Source organism: Centruroides sculpturatus, unplaced genomic scaffold, assembly GCF_000671375.1.
Source record: "Centruroides sculpturatus isolate CEXI.00-Female unplaced genomic scaffold, Cexi_2.0 scaffold454, whole genome shotgun sequence".
Lineage (NCBI taxonomy): Eukaryota > Metazoa > Arthropoda > Arachnida > Scorpiones > Buthidae > Centruroides > Centruroides sculpturatus.
Window position 1 is genome coordinate 1 of NW_019384681.1, and position 19,025 is coordinate 19,025.

The following is a 19,025-nucleotide window of genomic DNA, read 5'->3' on the forward strand; positions in this document are numbered from 1 at the left end:
GTTAAATGGTTGGAAGTAGTTATCTTAGAAGTAAATTTGGCTTATTTAATTTTATCATTATCATCATAGTGATTATACAAAAACATTTTAAAGATACTTCAAAAAATTTTGTCACAACAAAATATTGTTTTCAGATTCATCAGTAGTGTACTGAGTAAAAAAGATACTATTAAAAGATAATTTTAGACATTTAAAATAAGATTTATAATGATTGATTCTAGATGATATGTTTTTGAAATGACATATTTTAATTTCCTTTCAAAGTTTCTGTTTATCATTTTAGAATTTGAGACTGACAATTACAGTAGTCTCTCTATAGTTCAATACATATCACTCTTAAGCCAAAGTTTATATGCTGAACTAGAACATCTAAAAATTATATATTTGGATAATTCTAATCACATGTGTGATGAGACACCATACACTGAAATTGTAAACATACTGGAAGGTCTAATTTTGGTTTTCAATTCATTGCATTTGTGAAATGATATGGTTGCCAGATACAATTGCCACTTGCCATGTATTGTATAGGATGTCATGTATTTTAAGTGTAGTATGCATGGTATTATTATTATTGTTCTTGTTGTTATCATTACTGAAGTGTTATTTTAATATGATATAATGGATATGTTGTTGTTACTGTTTTTTGTTCTGTATATTCTGTATACTTTGAGTTTTTTGATAGTTTGAGGTGGTCTTATTCCCATCAATTTGAATTATCAAGACTTCACTATATAAGCAAATTTGAAGACTTGTTCATTTTGCTGGAATAAATATTGAATAAATTATTCTTATTGGTTTTTCTACTAATTATAATTAATCTACTAATTCTACTTTTACATTTTTGTGTATATCACATAGATTTTTATTTAAATGAAACTAATTTTATGATTTAGAAGTGAAAAACTTGATTTTCTTTTAGGAGAGAAAAGTTTCCATTAGAGATCTTAATCCTCATATTGTATGTATACTTTGTGCTGGATATTTTATTGATGCTACGACTATAACAGAATGTCTGCATACATGTAAATATAACATTTATTATTATTATTATATTATATTATTAAATATGAAATTTAATAATTTTAAAATCATTTCAGTTTGCAAAAGTTGTATTGTTAAATATCTACAAACAAGCAAATTTTGTCCAATGTGTAATGTAAAAGTACATGAAACTCAACCACTTCTTAACTTAAAAGCAGATAGAACGCTTCAAGATATTGTTTACAAAGTTGTACCTTCCTTGTGGGAGAGTAAGTTTTTGTTTTTACTTAAATCTGTTGTATTAATAATTTTTTAAAATTTAAATAAATTTTATCTTAACACAAATACAGTAAAATATAACAACCAAATATTTTGTTCTGGAAAATAAAATTATACTAAATATTATTGCGTTGTTCAGAAAGTAATCTCGTTTTTTTTTACCATTAGACAGATTAGTCGTATTTTTCCCTATGCTAACAGCGCATTACATACTAAGGTTTGTGGTTAGTGTGCCAAGCCTGGACTTGTGCAGCCAAAAATAAAATATCATTACTAAAGATCAAATGTTGAAAGAATTACTATATATAATATAAAAAGTTATACAGTAGATACACTCCGTGTTTTATGAAATTCATGTTGTACGAGTCCCTAAATACATGAGCTAATCACAGCTTGGCATGTATGCAGTTTACAGGCTACAGCTGTTTGAAAGGTTTTCTTCCATAAAATTAATCGATTCTAGACTAATATGACTCAATATTTCCAAAACATGTATAATTTTTTGGGAATAATCCATATAAACTATGCTATGAACAAAAAATTGTAGGATTACTTACCGAGTGTGCACCGTTCAACGACGCCATTGCTTAAGCTTGTTTTTATCGCGGATGGCACATCGAATGGCACTCGCATGCTTCCTGATAAGTTATTTTTCTGCGAAAAATTTGCTGAACTTTGGAGACATTATTAATTAATATAAATATAATTTTTATGGCTGTTAAATAATAAATGATTTTTAGTAGGTCCACTGCTCATTTAAACTTAACGGTTTGTGCAATATCCTCTATTGATCTAGATTTGACCAATCCTGTCATGACACGAGTCAGCGATGACGTTTTACCGTATCATATGAGTCTCTTTTAGCATGTTTATACGAATACGATTGCAATTTTTTTGCCGTTATATACGAATCCATATATGAACCCATTTTATAGGGGTCTACTGTATTTATTAGTAAAGCTGTATATGTATAAGTAAATATCACTAGAAAATCTTTTTAAAATAAGAAAAGATACTTTATCAAATTAAAACAAGTATGTACAAAACTTTCCTGACAGTTTGGGAGCCTAAATCAAATTAGAACTATCTTAATTCCTTGTCAGTTGTATTTCCACACAACAGACAAGGAAGTTAGTAATTAATTCTATCTTAAAATACAATGAATCTTACAAATTTGACTATGCATCACCAAAAACTCTGTTACTGGAACTGGAAAACCTTTCATCTATCACTTCATTCTTAGCACCACTTTATTCAAATCTAAGCTTCACCTTGTTTGAGTCGTTTGTCTCCTTTTTATGCAGCAGGTGTGGTGACATTACAATGTAGTCACTCACTCAACCTATTTACATACTTACAAAATAATAATTTATTTGTTCTAGTAGTAAGTTTTTTAATAAAATTATAAAAAAACGACATTTTTACAAAGGTGAGAACCTTGTTTCTGTCAGTCTTTCCGCCGTTTCATTTGTACACCATCAGCGATCCTTAAGACAATTCACAAAATTTTCCGGGGACGACCTTCCTTTTAAGGCTACTGCCTCGGTAAAAAAATGTAAAAACAGGCAAAGCGTCCTCTGGTGTTCGTTGCCACTGTCACAATATCACATTTTAAATAAAAATTGTAAAAAGACATGGCCGGCGGTAATTACATTTAATAAAATTATAAAAAAACGACATTTTTACAAAGGTGAGAACCTTGTTTCTGTCAGTCTTTCCGCCGTTTCATTTGTACACCATCAGCGATCCTTAAGACAATTCACAAAATTTTCCGGGGACGACCTTCCTTTTAAGGCTACTGCCTCGGTAAAAAAATGTAAAAACAGGCAAAGCGTCCTCTGGTGTTCGTTGCCACTGTCACAATATCACATTTTAAATAAAAATTGTAAAAAGACATGGCCGGCGGTAATTACATTTAATAAAATTATAAAAAAACGACATTTTTACAAAGGTGAGAACCTTGTTTCTGTCAGTCTTTCCGCCGTTTCATTTGTANCCGGCCATGTCTTTTTACAATTTTTATTTAAAATGTGATATTGTGACAGTGGCAACGAACACCAGAGGACGCTTTGCCTGTTTTTACATTTTTTTACCGAGGCAGTAGCCTTAAAAGGAAGGTCGTCCCCGGAAAATTTTGTGAATTGTCTTAAGGATCGCTGATGGTGTACAAATGAAACGGCGGAAAGACTGACAGAAACAAGGTTCTCACCTTTGTAAAAATGTCGTTTTTTTATAATTTTATTAAATGTAATTACCGCCGGCCATGTCTTTTTACAATTTTTATTTAAAATGTGATATTGTGACAGTGGCAACGAACACCAGAGGACGCTTTGCCTGTTTTTACATTTTTTTACCGAGGCAGTAGCCTTAAAAGGAAGGTCGTCCCCGGAAAATTTTGTGAATTGTCTTAAGGATCGCTGATGGTGTACAAATGAAACGGCGGAAAGACTGACAGAAACAAGGTTCTCACCTTTGTAAAAATGTCGTTTTTTTATAATTTTATTAAATGTAATTACCGCCGGCCATGTCTTTTTACAATTTTTATTTAAAATGTGATATTGTGACAGTGGCAACAAACACCAGAGGACGCTTTGCCTGTTTTTACATTTTTTTACCGAGGCAGTAGCCTTAAAAGGAAGGTCGTCCCCGGAAAATTTTGTGAATTGTCTTAAGGATCGCTGATGGTGTACAAATGAAACGGCGGAAAGACTGACAGAAACAAGGTTCTCACCTTTGTAAAAATGTCGTTTTTTTATAATTTTATTAAATGTAATTACCGCCGGCCATGTCTTTTTACAATTTTTATTTTTAGTAAGTTTTTTCCTCATATCATCTTTTTCACAATTTTATAATACTTTCTTTGTGTTTTCTGATAACAATTTGGGGTGGGAGATCATTCTTTTAGTTTCCTGTGGAAGTCTCCCAACCCCAAGATGTCAGTTTAGGATGATGACATCATTTTTTCCTGTCCACAGTAATTGTAAAGTCAGTTTTTAACTTTAAAAATTTTGTATAGGGAGTGTGGTGGTCTATCCTTAATGAAATAAAACGCTCCAAAATAAATAGAATAATGAACTAAAAATAATCCCCAAACAAAATAGAATGGTTCAGAATTGACTTTTTACAAAGATAGTACAATCCAAGGTAGTACAATCCAATGGCTTTGTAGTATCTCTGCATGAGGAGCCATCAGAAACAGAGCTTTTAATGTTGTTATATTATTGTTACATTGAAACTAATAATTATAAAATTGTTTTTTATACGTAATCAAAATTTATTCCGTGCACGAATTTCTAGTTTTTCTAGTTGTCTAGCAAAGAATAATCGTTCAATAATGCTCAGAATATTCTTAGTTCTGTCCAGTAAATATCTCGGAATTCAGACTCAGTGTTCTGTGTTACTGAACACGTCCCAGGTAACTTAACCAACTCGTTNGTTTATTATAATTTATTTCATTTTTTAAAAATATATTTTTAAAGAAATGTTTAATAAACATTGAAATAAGAAATAACAAAATGCCTAACAATATATTTTAGATGAAATGAAAAGAAGACAAGAATTTGAAAAGGCAAGAGGATTAAAGAAACTTCAAAAAGAAGGTAATAGGGTTAAATTCTGTAGACTGTATATTGGTTTAAAATATTTCATTGAAATACAGTTTTTATATGAACAAGAAGAAAGAAAAGACTATTTTGTGGAAACTTTTTTGTTATAAAATTTCATATATATTTGTAAATTTCAAATGATGATATTAGATTTTAAAGATACAGGTATGAAAATATAGTTCACTTCACGCCAGCCTTTAGAAATTAAAATTATGACACTTACGTGTTGCGGCGTTATTGACAGCGATTTGTTAAATTTCAGATATGTTCGCTAGTACTTTCAACAGTTTACGACTGTCGTCTTCAGGCGAAATCGAATACCTTTGTTTTCGAATTGATAGCTTTTAACGGACTTTTCAAATTACGTAATGTCGATCTCGTGCATTACGTAATTTGAAAAGTCCGTTAAAAGCTATCAATTCGAAAACAAAGGTATTCGATTTAGCCTGAAGATGACAGTCGTAAACTGTTGAAAGTACTAGCGAACATATCTGAAATTTAACAAATCGCTGTCAATAACGCCGCAACACGTAAGTGTCATAATTTTAATTTTTAAAGATACAGGTTGTTTATAAAGACACTATATATTTTGGTGAAAGGGAAATTTTCAACAAATGTATAAAAATTCAATTTTTTACAAAGTATGCAAGTTACAAGAGAATCCAATCTAAAAAGTAATCTTACAAGGAAAAAATTTAATGATTTCTATCTCTTTTCATCGTACTTTGATCAAACTCTTTTAAATTAATTAACTAAATTGTATTATATCTAGGTACAGTTTATGAAATTTTCTGCAAATTTCTCCCTAATATCCTTGAAATTTTTTTGTTGTGGCAAATTACAATAAATACACATTTCTCTGCATTTATTATGGAAATTATGGACCTCAAAAGAAAATAATAAATGCTTAAATTTACATAAATGTTACTAATATTAACATTTCCTTGAAATAGATCTGTTTCATAAAACTACATAGTGAATTTATGGATATGCCTGTGTATAAAAATCATTTTATCCGTATATGTAAACATAATATATAACTCATAAAGAGGAATATACATTATAAAGTTTTTTGTTTAAAAAATATTTTTATAACGTATTATTAATGTATGGTAAAGTTCAATATAATTTTTTTTCAATCAAGTTAGTTCATCTGATAAGAAATGTAGTGTATAATAATATAATGTAAAATATATAAAACATAATTACTAACAATTGGTTTTATTAAAATAGAAAATGAAGATAATGAACAAGATCAATCAGAAGATGGCAAATTTTCTTCTCATCATTATTATGTTCATGATGAGTTAATTCATATTTGCATAGAATATGTAGGGTAAGTCAGTCTGAGTACAATTTGTAAATGAAATATACTAATAAAGTTGTTAAATATTTTATTTAATTATATTAATTTAAATTAATTAAATTTTGAAATAAAAATGATTTGGTTTAAAACTCTGAAAAATGTATTTTAATTCTTTATGATTCTATTTTGCATTCAGATTAGACAAAATGTTTCAATTTAAACTGTAATGAAATGAATTCACAGAAGTTTTTCAATTTTATTAATTTATGTATTTATGTATACAGTTGAGGCTCCAATAACAACCATTTTTAAACAGTAGTAATTTTTTCAGTAACTTTGAATTTTTTCCTAAAAAAATAATAATACAAAATAATCTCCAAACAATGGCAATTTTTTTGTTTCCATCAGAGGTTTCACTGTATAAATGCTTAAGAATTTCTGCAGTGTGAGAGTTTTGTTAGATATTAGAAAATTATTGTAATTTCCTAAGATTTATTTTAGAAAATTTTTAATAGATAATATCATTTGATTATCTACAACATTTAATATATAATTTTACTGTAAAGAAAAGTAAAACTATTTTATTTTTAGTTGAATAGAACTTTCATAAAACAATCTTTTCTTTCATTTGAATAGAAACATCATTTAGTTCTTGGATGTACTGTACATTGTTGAATAATTAGTAATCATATATTCTACATTGTTTATTGCCTTTTAATATTGTTTGGTTTCTCCAAAGTTTTTAATTAATTTATTCATTACATGCTAATTTCCAACCACTCTTGGATTTTTTAATCATTTTTCAAAAATTACAAAAAAATTATAGTACTGTTTTACAAATTAACTGTTTGTATTTTACTTGACTAAGACATTTGCAGCTTGATCTGATACATTACATTATTTCACAAGTTATATTTATTGACAGGTGTTTTTATCCTTTGAAATATGCACCTTCTATTAATTCTTGTTTTATTTTTTGAAATCTTTCCAGTTAAGGCTATAAGATGTATTTCTTTATCTTATGCATAAGTAGCTTATAATGAATTAGAAAATGTAGATGAAAAGCTAAACATAGTTATACAAAATAACTAAAGGGCACCCGGGAAATCATGTTACTCCCTGTTTTTTTTTTTTTTTTTCTTGTAAAAGAGATACTAAGACACATTTTGTTAAAATGTGCTTTATACTTGTCCAGAACATCAGCATGAGCTCCATTGTGATTACAACTGTGTGTGATACTGTGCCAGTAACTACACTGAGGTGTTTTGCAGAGATAATCTGGTATGAGAAGAGAAAATGCTTCCATCATTGCATTCTTTATCTTGTTATCTTTGAAAAAGCCCCACAAGATGTAATCTGGGTGTAAGGTTGAAATTCCTTGATGGCCGTAGGAGCAATTCTGGGAATGCTTTGGATCCACAATCAATCCTTTTGTCTTGGGACAGTTTGTCCAAGCACCTGCAACTTTCTCAGAAAGAAAATCAATCAACAGCACTACCAGACAACAGAAGCATTGAAGAATGCAGTGAGAAGAGCATTTTCTCTTCTCACACCAGATTATCTCTGCAAAACATCTTGATCAGCTGGCACTGTATCAGACTGCTGTGATTATGATGGAGCTCATACTGATGTTTTGAACAAGTATATGGTAAGTTCTTGCACATAACATGTTATGGTATCTCCTTTTATAGGAGAAAGAAATACAACAGAAGATGACATGACTTCCTAGATATCCTTCACTTAAAAGTTCATTTCTGGTAAAAATTTAATAATTTTACAACTTTATAGAAGAATATGTTTGAAAATGTAGGATTGGTTTACAGAAATTGTAGTTATATTGTTTTGATAACTTGTGGTATTTTATATTATAATATCCTAGAATTTGGTAGTATCATTATTTGTTGTTCTCTGCAATTCAGCTAAGACTAGAATGTATAATTATGCTTGTAAAGACACTTTTCTAATTAAAAGTTAACTGAAATAAGCTAATGTAAAAGCAAATGCTAAACATTGGATAGCTTAACAGAAATAAAAATTTTCTTTTTTTTTCCATTAGTGTTGAGTCTTAATTATTATTTCCAAATTTAAGAACTTTTTATAGTATAAGAGTATAACTATTTAAAATGATTGTGTTTTGTAATTAAATGTAAATGTTCTGATTGTTGTTATTTTTATTGTTGATTTAAGTAAATTTCCAATTGGTATAACTATATACATATCAATAAGTTCTTTTAGTTTTTGAATTTAAATAATATGTTTTTTAGAAATAAATCTGGTGTAAAATTACCAAAGACAAAGAGTTTTGTAAGATGTTCTGTCAGAGCCCAGATTTATCACCTAAAGAAATTAATTCAGAAACTTTGGCCAGAAATAAGTGGAAAAGAGGTTTGTTATTTTTTTGTATTACTTATATTTGTTGTTCTGTGTAATTTTAATAATTATATATTTACATACAGATTGAAGTATTATGTAATAACAAAACAATACCTGAAAATCAATGTTTAAAAAGAATTTGGCTTTCTTCTTGGAAACAACAGGTAAATTATTTTTATAAAACTATTAATATTTATATTTTGTAGTATGATTAACAACTGTATAACTGTATCTAGGATATTCTTCAGCAAGGTTATATATTTTTGCTTGAGGTCATAGTTCCTAGAAACATTTTATAAACAACTGTTGAAGTAAATATTACTAATTTCTTGCTCATTATTGCTTCATTTAATTTTTGTAATCTAAAATTGTCTTATTTTGTTGTCAGTTTCATTTTGTGAAATAAGATATAGGTGAGGTTTGAGGAAATGGGGGATTAGTTCAATTTTGCAATTCTGAATCTCCAAAAATTTTTTTAATATTAATTTAAAACATGTTGTATTTTATTATGTAGCAGTAATAGTGGTTTTTTTTCTTCCTGAAACTAATAACAACAGATGATATAAAAAGAGTCATTAAAGGTGAAAATATATAATTTTTTACATAATAAGATAATCACATCATAATAAGATTACAAAAAATTAAAATATTCAAAATAAATTTTTGGAAAATTTAGTAAATCATAGAATTTTTCAGTATGAAATTTTTACCTTTACTTTTGGAAAAACTTTTATTAACTTTTATGTCTGTTATTAGTGTATAATATTAAGTATATAGCAATTGTATAAGATAGATAACATAATTCATATTTTGGATAATTTAGTATATAAAATATTTTAGTCATTTGACTTTTACATTGATATTTAATAACAGTGTCTTTATTATGGAAATTGGGATTATTTTATAACAGCAATTTAGATTATAAATATTTTGATTTTATTAGTACTAATAACAACAATAATGAGATAGATGCGAGATAATAAGATAGATCACATCATAATAAGATTACAAAAAATTAAAATATTCAAAATAAATTTTTGGAAAATTTAAAAAATATTGAGACATACTATTTATCCAAAATGCTAAAAATAATAAAATACTGAAATATATAAAACAGTTAAAGAACTATTCAAGAAAATCAAAATACACAATATGAGCAATGTAATATGTAGATAGCAGATACATTGATGTGTTCAAATAAAAATTTACAGCTGATGTACTGTGACTTAAATGATACAAAAACTAGACAATTATTCAATAATTGTAGAATAATGGCATAACAGAAGAACTGACAAAGTAGACATCAAAGAATTCCTTTTTTGGCACCAGAATTCCAGTGTTATCACACACAACGATAAAGCAGACTGAATCACAAAGAAGAAACAAATCATGCATCAGATATCAATTATACTGTATATGGAGAAAAACATGAACAAAAATCAAAATACAATAAAAAGAACACACAAAAACACCTGTAAATAACTTTCAGAATTTGTTTCAAAAGATTCTTTTTCTTTAATCAAAGAATTTGCCAAACATTTCATAATTGAAAACTACTTTACACTGCCCAAATCAACAATATTAAATATTATTATTCAGATCAGTGTTTTTTAGCTGCTGATCCATGGATTGGTGGCAATCTGTGAAAAACTTTCATGGCCTACAGAAAAATATTTGACTGTACTAACACTGGCACAGTTCATTATGGTGACATTTTATTAGTAATCTAGTAATACTAATAGTATTATATATAGTAATTACTGTATATACTTTATTACATACAGTACCTCTAGATAAGCATAAATCATAATCACATATAATTATTGGTCCACATAAAATTATCCGTAATTTTACTAGTCCATCATGAGCACAAGGTTGAGAAACACTGTTTTAAATCAAGAACTTTTTAAATGTAGACATAGAGGGTGACCGAAAAGTCTAGATGTGTGTAAATATCTCTATGGTAGGTTAAGATAAACAATGAGAGTACATGTTATGATGTGTGCCAAATTAAGTGATAACCATAAAGTTGAGCTTGAAGGGCATTTTTAAGGTCATTCAAAAAATATCTTTAAAACTAGATCTGAGACAAAAAATTTCTTCACTGAATGACATCAACAAAATTTTGCTCTTTGTTTTTTGGATTTGTTTTTGTTTTTATCTTCATGCTTTATGTACCAAACCATCAGTTCCCAAAGTATGTGTTGTGGCACCTAGGCTGCCACAGCTTCCTCACAAGGGCACCACAAAATGTTATAAAATTTTTATAATGTTAGAATTTAATGTACATGTTGGAATTTGACATAGGGCATTGTGGAAAAATCTGCATTTAGCAAGGGTGCCTAGAATCAAAGAAGTTTGGAAACCACTGTACTGAACAAAAGCAAATTCCTACTAATTTTTGCATAGCTTTATATAACTTTCTAATTGACATTTTGGTCTGTTTCACAGTTTTAAAGATATTTTTTGAATGACCTTAAAAATTCCCTTTGAGGTCAACATTATGGTTATCATTGGATTTGGCATACATCATTACATTACATGTATCTGGACTTTTGGGACACCCTGTATATGCTGTGGACTAACTGATAAATACAGACATTATAAATAATACCTGACCATTATGAATAATGTCAAACAAAATCAGGCACTGTAATAAATTTCATATTCTTTAACACATTGACTGGTCAATATAAATACTGCTATCATCTATCAGGTAAAGTGATGATAATGATACTATAAGGAATGATCTGACAAAATATTTAATGTTTTGTATATTGTAAACCAAATGACATTCCAGAAGTTTCCTTTAAGTTGATTTTTATGATTGAATTATATAATTTTGTTAATAATACTTTTTGTTAACATTAGTTAACAAAAAGTATTATTAACAAAATTAGTTAATTAATAGAGAGGTTGCGGCCGACGTTTTCAACGCGAAAATGTGTACGTCAGACATTCAGCGCCGCTTTCCTATAAGCCTAGAAATTTGACAATGATGTTTGGACAGTCAGTAGAATGATGCTTGACATTCCAAACACCATTGCCAAACTTCTAGGCCTTTAGGAAAGCGACGTTGAACCTCCGTCGTACACGTTTTCGCGTTGAAAACGTCGGCCGCAACCTCTCTAATAATGTTAATATTACTTATAAACTGGAATATTTTTTAGAAGTGAAATTTTCACAAATTATTTTGTTGAAAGCTCTATGCAAAGTAATAGCCAAAGTAAACTTACTTTAATGATGATTCTAATTATTATATAGTTTTATGTAATTAGTATACCTATATTTATTAGGTTGTTTGGAAAGTAAGTTTGTTTTTTTACCACTAGACAGATTAATCGTATTTTTTCCGCCATTTTCATTCTAAACCATATTATCTATATATATTTTGACAGCTTGCATTTTAAGGCTTAATTGTAAAAAATTTTGTTTGATTTTGTGCAATTGTTTATTTTTTGTGTTCCATCAAANGCCATTTTCATTCTAAACCATATTATCTATATATATTTTGACAGCTTGCATTTTAAGGCTTATTTGTAAAAAAATTTTGTTTGATTTTGTGCAATTGTTTATTTTTTGTGTCCCATTAAACATGAAAGATCAAAAGCATTATTTTCGATATACAGTGGTACCTCGGTATACGTCTGCTTTAGAATACGTCAAATTCGGAATACGTCCTGTTTGGACGAAACAAATTTTGCTCGATATACGACTTAATTCAATTATATGCACTGTCTATGAACAAGTAGCACTATCGGTATACTAGACCAGACTAGACGTTCGCGGTGCCACAGTTTATAACTTTATTAAATTTCTTCTGATTTTAATTTGTAAGTAAAATTTTATTATTTTTATTAATCATGAATTGCAAAAAGGCAAATGAAAAGCAACAGAAAACTAAAAAAAATGACTATAATCACAATGGAACTGAAAAAAAAAGATTTTGAGAAATATGAAGGTGGCATGAATGTTCGATATTTTAACTGTTGCATATCGTATTCCGAGAACGACGATATCGACAATCGTGAAAAATAAAGACATTATTAAATCTGCTAACGTAACGAAAGGGGTTAAAACAATTTCTAAGCAGAGATCGAAGACGTTAGATCATGTTGAGAAATTGCTTTTGCTTTGGATAGATGAAAAACAGTGTGCTAGAGACAGCGATCACAACCATTTAGTTGCGAGAAAGTTAAAAATATATATGCTGATTTCATGAAAAATTAAGCAGGAACTAACCAGGGAAGCAAGGTGTTTCAAGCCAGCCATTTTTTTTTAACATGAGAACGGATTAATCATTTTTACATTACTTCTTATGGGAAAGGTTGGCTCGGTATAAGTCCAAACATCAGGAACGGATTAAGGTCGTATACCGAGGTTCCACTGTATTTTGCTTTTTTATTACCAAAAAATTAAAATGCTGTTCAAGCGAGAAAAAAATTGTGTGACATGTATGGAGATGTATTGACAGAACGACAGTGCCAAAACTGGTTTACAAAACTTTATTCTGGCAATTTCAATATTGAAGATGCACCACATTCTGGATGGCCAGTTGAAGCCAATGAAAACAAAATAAAGGTACTGATTGAAGCAAACTGCCAAATAACAACATGTGAAATCACTAAGAGATTAAATTTGTCAAATTGAACTGTTTATGATTACTTGAAACAAATTAGTTTCATTTCAAAGCTTGATATATGGATTCCACATTTAAAGAGAGATGCTCTCTTTGGTGAGGATTTTAAGGAAATTTTTTTTTTGTGCTTTTACCAGACAATTTAGCAATTGATTCGAAAGTGTACTGCCATTGAGAAAACAAATTGAGTAATATCGTCAAACAGAAAAGGTGGCCAGAATTGATCAACAAAACAGATGTAGTGTTTTACCACGATAATGTCAAATTTCACACAAGTTTGGGAACTGGTCAGAAACTGTTATAACTTAGATGGGACCTGCTATCACACCATTCATATTCGCCAGATCAAGCACACCCAGATTATTACTTGTTCCGGTCTATACAAATTTTTTTTAACTGTAAGACATTTACTTGAAATGACAATGTCAAAAATCACTTGGATCAGTTTTTTGTAAGCAATGACAAAAACTTTTATGAATGTGAAGTCATGCTACTACCAGAAACGATGACAACAGGTATTTGACCAAAATGGTTGATATATAATTCAATAAAATGTTTATTTATTATAAAAAGATTGTTTTTTTTTTCACAGAAAAAAACGAGCTTACTTTCCGAACAACCCAATATATTATCCATATAATGTTTGTTGTTGCTAAAATACTTTGAAATAATTCACAAAAATAAGTGGAGTTTTTTTGAAAATCAAATTACCCAAGGAAATGTAGCTTTATTCGTAATGTCTGGTCAATTTAATAAATTAATCAATATTTTTCAGGCTGTATGGCCAATTTAGTCATTATAAATAATGATCTATTAGTCACTTGACACATAACTATAGGCATATGCAGAAAGGTGCAAACGATGTGTGTCCCTCATGGAAATGAGTAAAAAGTTCCAGAAATTATAATCATAAAAGTGGTTGAGATATTTGAGAGAAAAAAAAGTAAATCAATGCTGCTTCTGTTGATTTATTTTTTTCTCAAGTAAGTGTACGTCCTATGTGGCAGCATCCAACGACCACAAGCATCTTTGTACACGATTCTAATTCACCAACGACTTCTGTCCAGAGTGGAAGTGTGTTTACAAAATGGAGACGAGACGACTTTGTTGAATGCTTGCTATGAAAAATATGACAAGCATTAAAATGTTAAATTTGAAGGGTAAATATTATTACTGACTAGATACACAACAAATATAAAGAATCTTCATAGAATAAGTTCAAAAAATGTTTTATTTTTAAAATGTTGCATTTCAAAAATCAGAAATTATTAAATTAGGTAAAAATTATTAAAATATATACATGTATGCACAATTTATTTGGCATTCTGTTTTCTTTCATCTACAAGATCAGTCATTTTTTTCTTTGGAAGCATGAGCAGTGGAAGTGGCAATCAAATTTGCTTGGTAGCTGTTTCCTGCATGTGGATATAGAAGTGTCATCTGCTAGTCACTACATGCTAAACGCGGTTACTCCAGACAAGCACATTTGCTTGAACCAGTCTGTTCACTCCTCTTGGAAGTGCATTCATGCCCGCAGTTGCAGGATGCTGTCATGCAGGATGTACAGTACCCTAAGTGTGTTGGCATGAATTCCATACTACATTTCTACATTATTTTATTATTGAGATATGTAAACTTACTCCCTTGACCATAAGATGCTTTGTTTGTATTTTTCTGTCGATAAAATATTGTATTCTACAATCTATTTGTGAGAGAAAAAAATTAAATAATTACATATAAATTTATTGATATAATTATTTCTCCAAGCTTTGCCCTCCAGAAAATTTTTTGTGGAAACCCATGCCTGTAATATATACAAACAGCACACAAATGAGGTAAAACAATTGGTTTTAGTAGCTAAATGCTAAGACTTTATTTAACACTAAGCCAAGCATTTGCTGGATATTACATTTACGTCATTATAAATAATGATAAATGAAATAAATAAAACTAGGACTTTGATGTTATTATTTGCCAAAAAGGATTTATATCTTTCTGTGTATTTATTCTATTTAAATTCTATTTAAAATAATTTTTTACCTAATTAAAAAATTTTTAATGTGTTTTTTTTACAGAACCCACCACTACTATTACAGTTTACTGTCGAAACACACAAGTCATGATTCAAGCATGGTGCCTTTCACAACTGGAACATAGAGATTAGATTTATTGACAAATTCCTGCCAACTTAGATTATTAAATAAATGAATATATATATATATATATCTACATAAAAATTAAAATATTTGAAAAACTGTTAAATGTACAGTTATATAGTTATGTACAGAATATTGTTATTTACTTATATATGTTAATATGTTAACTACTTCAATATGTAAATAATATATAAACATATATAATATAAAAATTATTATAGTTATATACAACCATAAAATTGAAAACAAAACAAGGGAACTTGTAGAAATCGTTTTCTCAGAAATTCCCTTATTATTTTAGTAAATTTTCCAATCCATTTGAGTGTTTTATGTACAGTACATGACAGTGATGTATTTAATGTACATTTGTTGATTGTAAATTGGTTCTCCAATGTTGTTGAGAGTGAAAAATTAAGGTTAAAATTAACAAATGTAGTGTTTCATCCAACTATTAGCATATAAAAAAATGAAAGTTATAATTAAATTACAGGAGGCTGTAAATTAACAGAAATGTTGTAAAATATATTTTTCAGTAAAACATATGCAAAAATCTTCAAATTTCTTCATCTTCTGTAAAATGAAATTGTTCATATTAATATATATTTTTCATAAAGGTGAATGTTTTTAGATTTTTATTTATTTATTTTTAATTTATTTCAGATCTATTCAACTTTCTTTTATTTTAAATACAGATTTTAATACAAAATCTGTGTATTATTAGTTTCCTTATTCTGTTGATCATATTATATATATATATAATTTTCATTGTAAATTTTTACATGACAACTTTATAAAAAAGAAAAAATACTATTGAAATGTATATAAATACAATTAAATCCGTTGTATTAAAGTATTTATTCAATAATGAATTTTAAACATTCGTAGTTTTTTACTTTTTATATACATTATTAGTAATATTTGCTTATGTTTAAGTAACATTAATCAATGTATCTGTTAGAGTAGTACCGCCTACATTATAACTGAAATTTCATTTATCAAATGACCCATATGAGAACTTTTTCAGATATTATATCCTGTAACACACAGGATAAAAACTGTTTAACGGATATGCACCAATTATTTTTCCTATAATAAAATTCCTTACGAACTGATTAAGACAATGTTTAAGATATTTTGAATAAGATGGATTAGTAGAAGCTCAACAGGTAGAGTTTTTTGAATTTCCTTGATGAGTTATCAAATTTCCAGATTAATTTCTGGCATTTATAATAATAATAAACATAAAACACATTTTTTATATTTTCATTGTAGAATGATTTGTTTATATTAGTAGTTTATATAAATTAGATTAGATCACTTGACATTAAGCCATTCGATGGCGTAACTTGTGATTATGAATCATTAAGAAAATGTAAGCAAAGAAATTTAAATGAAAACCTTAATCTGACGTTTTGTAACTAAATAGTCTGTTAATTAGATGATAATTGTCTTTATTATGAAAGTAATAAAGACAATTACGTGTGTGTAATCGATATACTTGCATATATTGATTAGAGGTATATCAAATTAATTTTATATCGTAATCGTGTGAAACTACTAATGCAATTGTCTTTATTTTCTGATAATTTTTATCTGTAGTGATAAAGCGTTATTTTTTCCGAAATAGCATGATAAATAGCTATTTTCACAATAATTTTTAAATAAATTTAGAAGTTATCGAAATTGTTATGATATATTAAAAAAAAAAAAGCTTGTATCGATGGAAAAAGGATGTGCCAATTATTAGCCGGCTAATTTGTGCGCGTTTGGTCACTGGTTTATCAAACATCAAATTCTAATGTATGAGGAGATGACATTTTGTTAGTCTCTTGAAGAAAGGCTTCGCTCTTAAAAAAAATAGTAGGTGTAAAATGATTCAAAAAGTAAATGTTTATTTTATATTCATAATAATAGTAAATTTAAAAGAAAAAAACTCTCATTCTGTTGTTCTCCCATATTGTGATTGCCTGATTGGATGATGATAGTTTCCAACAAACTATGGCAACTGCCTTGTTTCCAATACGAAATACTTAATTGCTTGTAATTTCCTGCCTATCACCTTGAGTATACCTGTCACGTCTTATGTGAACATACGTACTCGTATATACATAAATGTACACCGTTTCTTTATTTTATTGTAAAATTAATAGTTAAAAAGAGGGTAAGAATGTATATACTCGAAATACAAGATACCGTCAATAGGTGGAGAGAAATAAAACGGTGATGGATGATGTACTGTACTTTATTATTATGCGAGGGATTTGCAAAACCTCTCGCAGCATAGGAGGATACCGCCTATCGAAACAAACTTTTATCTACTATACGAAATTAGAAGTGACAGGAACGGGAGGAGGATCCGCAATTCCAATACATTTTGAACTTCTATTCACATTTTGATTTTATGAACGATATAGCTTCTACTAATGGTTGATCCACATTATAGGAATGGACAGTGGCTTCCTACCAACAAAACATTGCATTGTGAGTTTTTAATAAAAGTATTAACACCAACCGTCACTAACAGTTGTTGGCCACCATCTTTGGCGAAAAAGTTTTGTCTATCTGTTCCTGGTCACATGTGGCTAGTGCAATGTAAGTTGCAAGTTGTTAATGATGCTTTTGGTGTTATATAATGATTGTGATCTTAGATGAAGGCACGAAGCGGGCCTTTTTTTCCATATTCGATCAGGCTCACAATGGAAGTGGTCGAAGGGCGAGGGACAGGATACAATCATGAAAAATTCCTGGGGATTTTCTCGCCAAAATTCAATCTCTGGTCCCCAGAGCAGTAGACAGATGCCTTGTAACTGCCTCATCCGGTCGTCACCGGATGTAAGTTAATAATCTCCGCCAACAAAACGGATAGTAACAAATATATAAAAGGATAATTGTCGGTTCAGTGACGGCCTCCACCAGCCAGCTGTATAGTGTGGATAAACATATGCTTAAATGCGTAGCAAACAACAAATATGCTTGATTTTATTCTGTCAGCTTACTGCTTTGAGGATTCGGGGAACGAACGGGTCGAAAAACTACAGGAATTTTTCGGGGACTGGTCTGGCCCAGTATCTTACCACACAACAGCCCTATCGTGAATCTGGCCCAAACTACGACGGGCTTAATAAAAACCCTCTCTGAGTACTCACAGGGCAGAAATAATTTTAAAAAATACCAAAATATGGTCAGTTTTGCATAGACATTCCTCCCCAGAGGCATACCCTTTTGGCAGAACGCCCATGTGTTAATCCATCCAATTCCTGAAACCACCTGTTGTTATCGCCCATATTCTGTCCATTGTTGTGGCCTTATATTACATATTCAAAGAAGTTCATCTTACATAGACCAGAACAGACTGACATTCTGACCAAGTTGTATTACTAACATCATCTCCGGGAAGACCTACAGATTATTACTAGTAATGATATCAAGTGTGAAATGGACTAAATACCACAAGATCCATTTGTTTTCTTGGTACAAAGATTACCTTTCTCTTCCCAACATAGATTCCACCTCCAGACACTTCGTCACGCTGTTCAACATTGAACCTTCAACCGAATCGATTTCTTTATATCCGCCAACCATGCAACAGTGACAAATGCGACATCTGTTCCTCTGTTATTTATAACACAACTCATAGACTACTTAAGTGTCCTATTTATACATATATATATATATATATATCA

The 19,025-nt window shown here is 29.3% G+C and overlaps 1 protein-coding gene across 1 annotated transcript; it reads left to right on the top strand.

Moving 5' to 3' along the window:
- Window positions 1–922: 922 nt before the first annotated feature.
- LOC111626971 (polycomb group RING finger protein 1-like) lies at window positions 923–15,392 on the top strand (the record flags this gene model as incomplete). Its single annotated transcript, XM_023370515.1, has 7 exons — window positions 923–1,025; window positions 1,101–1,253; window positions 4,800–4,862; window positions 6,102–6,204; window positions 8,439–8,559; window positions 8,631–8,711; window positions 15,262–15,392. Coding segments are annotated over 7 exons (672 nt in total), but the record flags the coding sequence as incomplete, so codon positions are not given.
- Window positions 15,393–19,025: the final 3,633 nt, after the last annotated feature.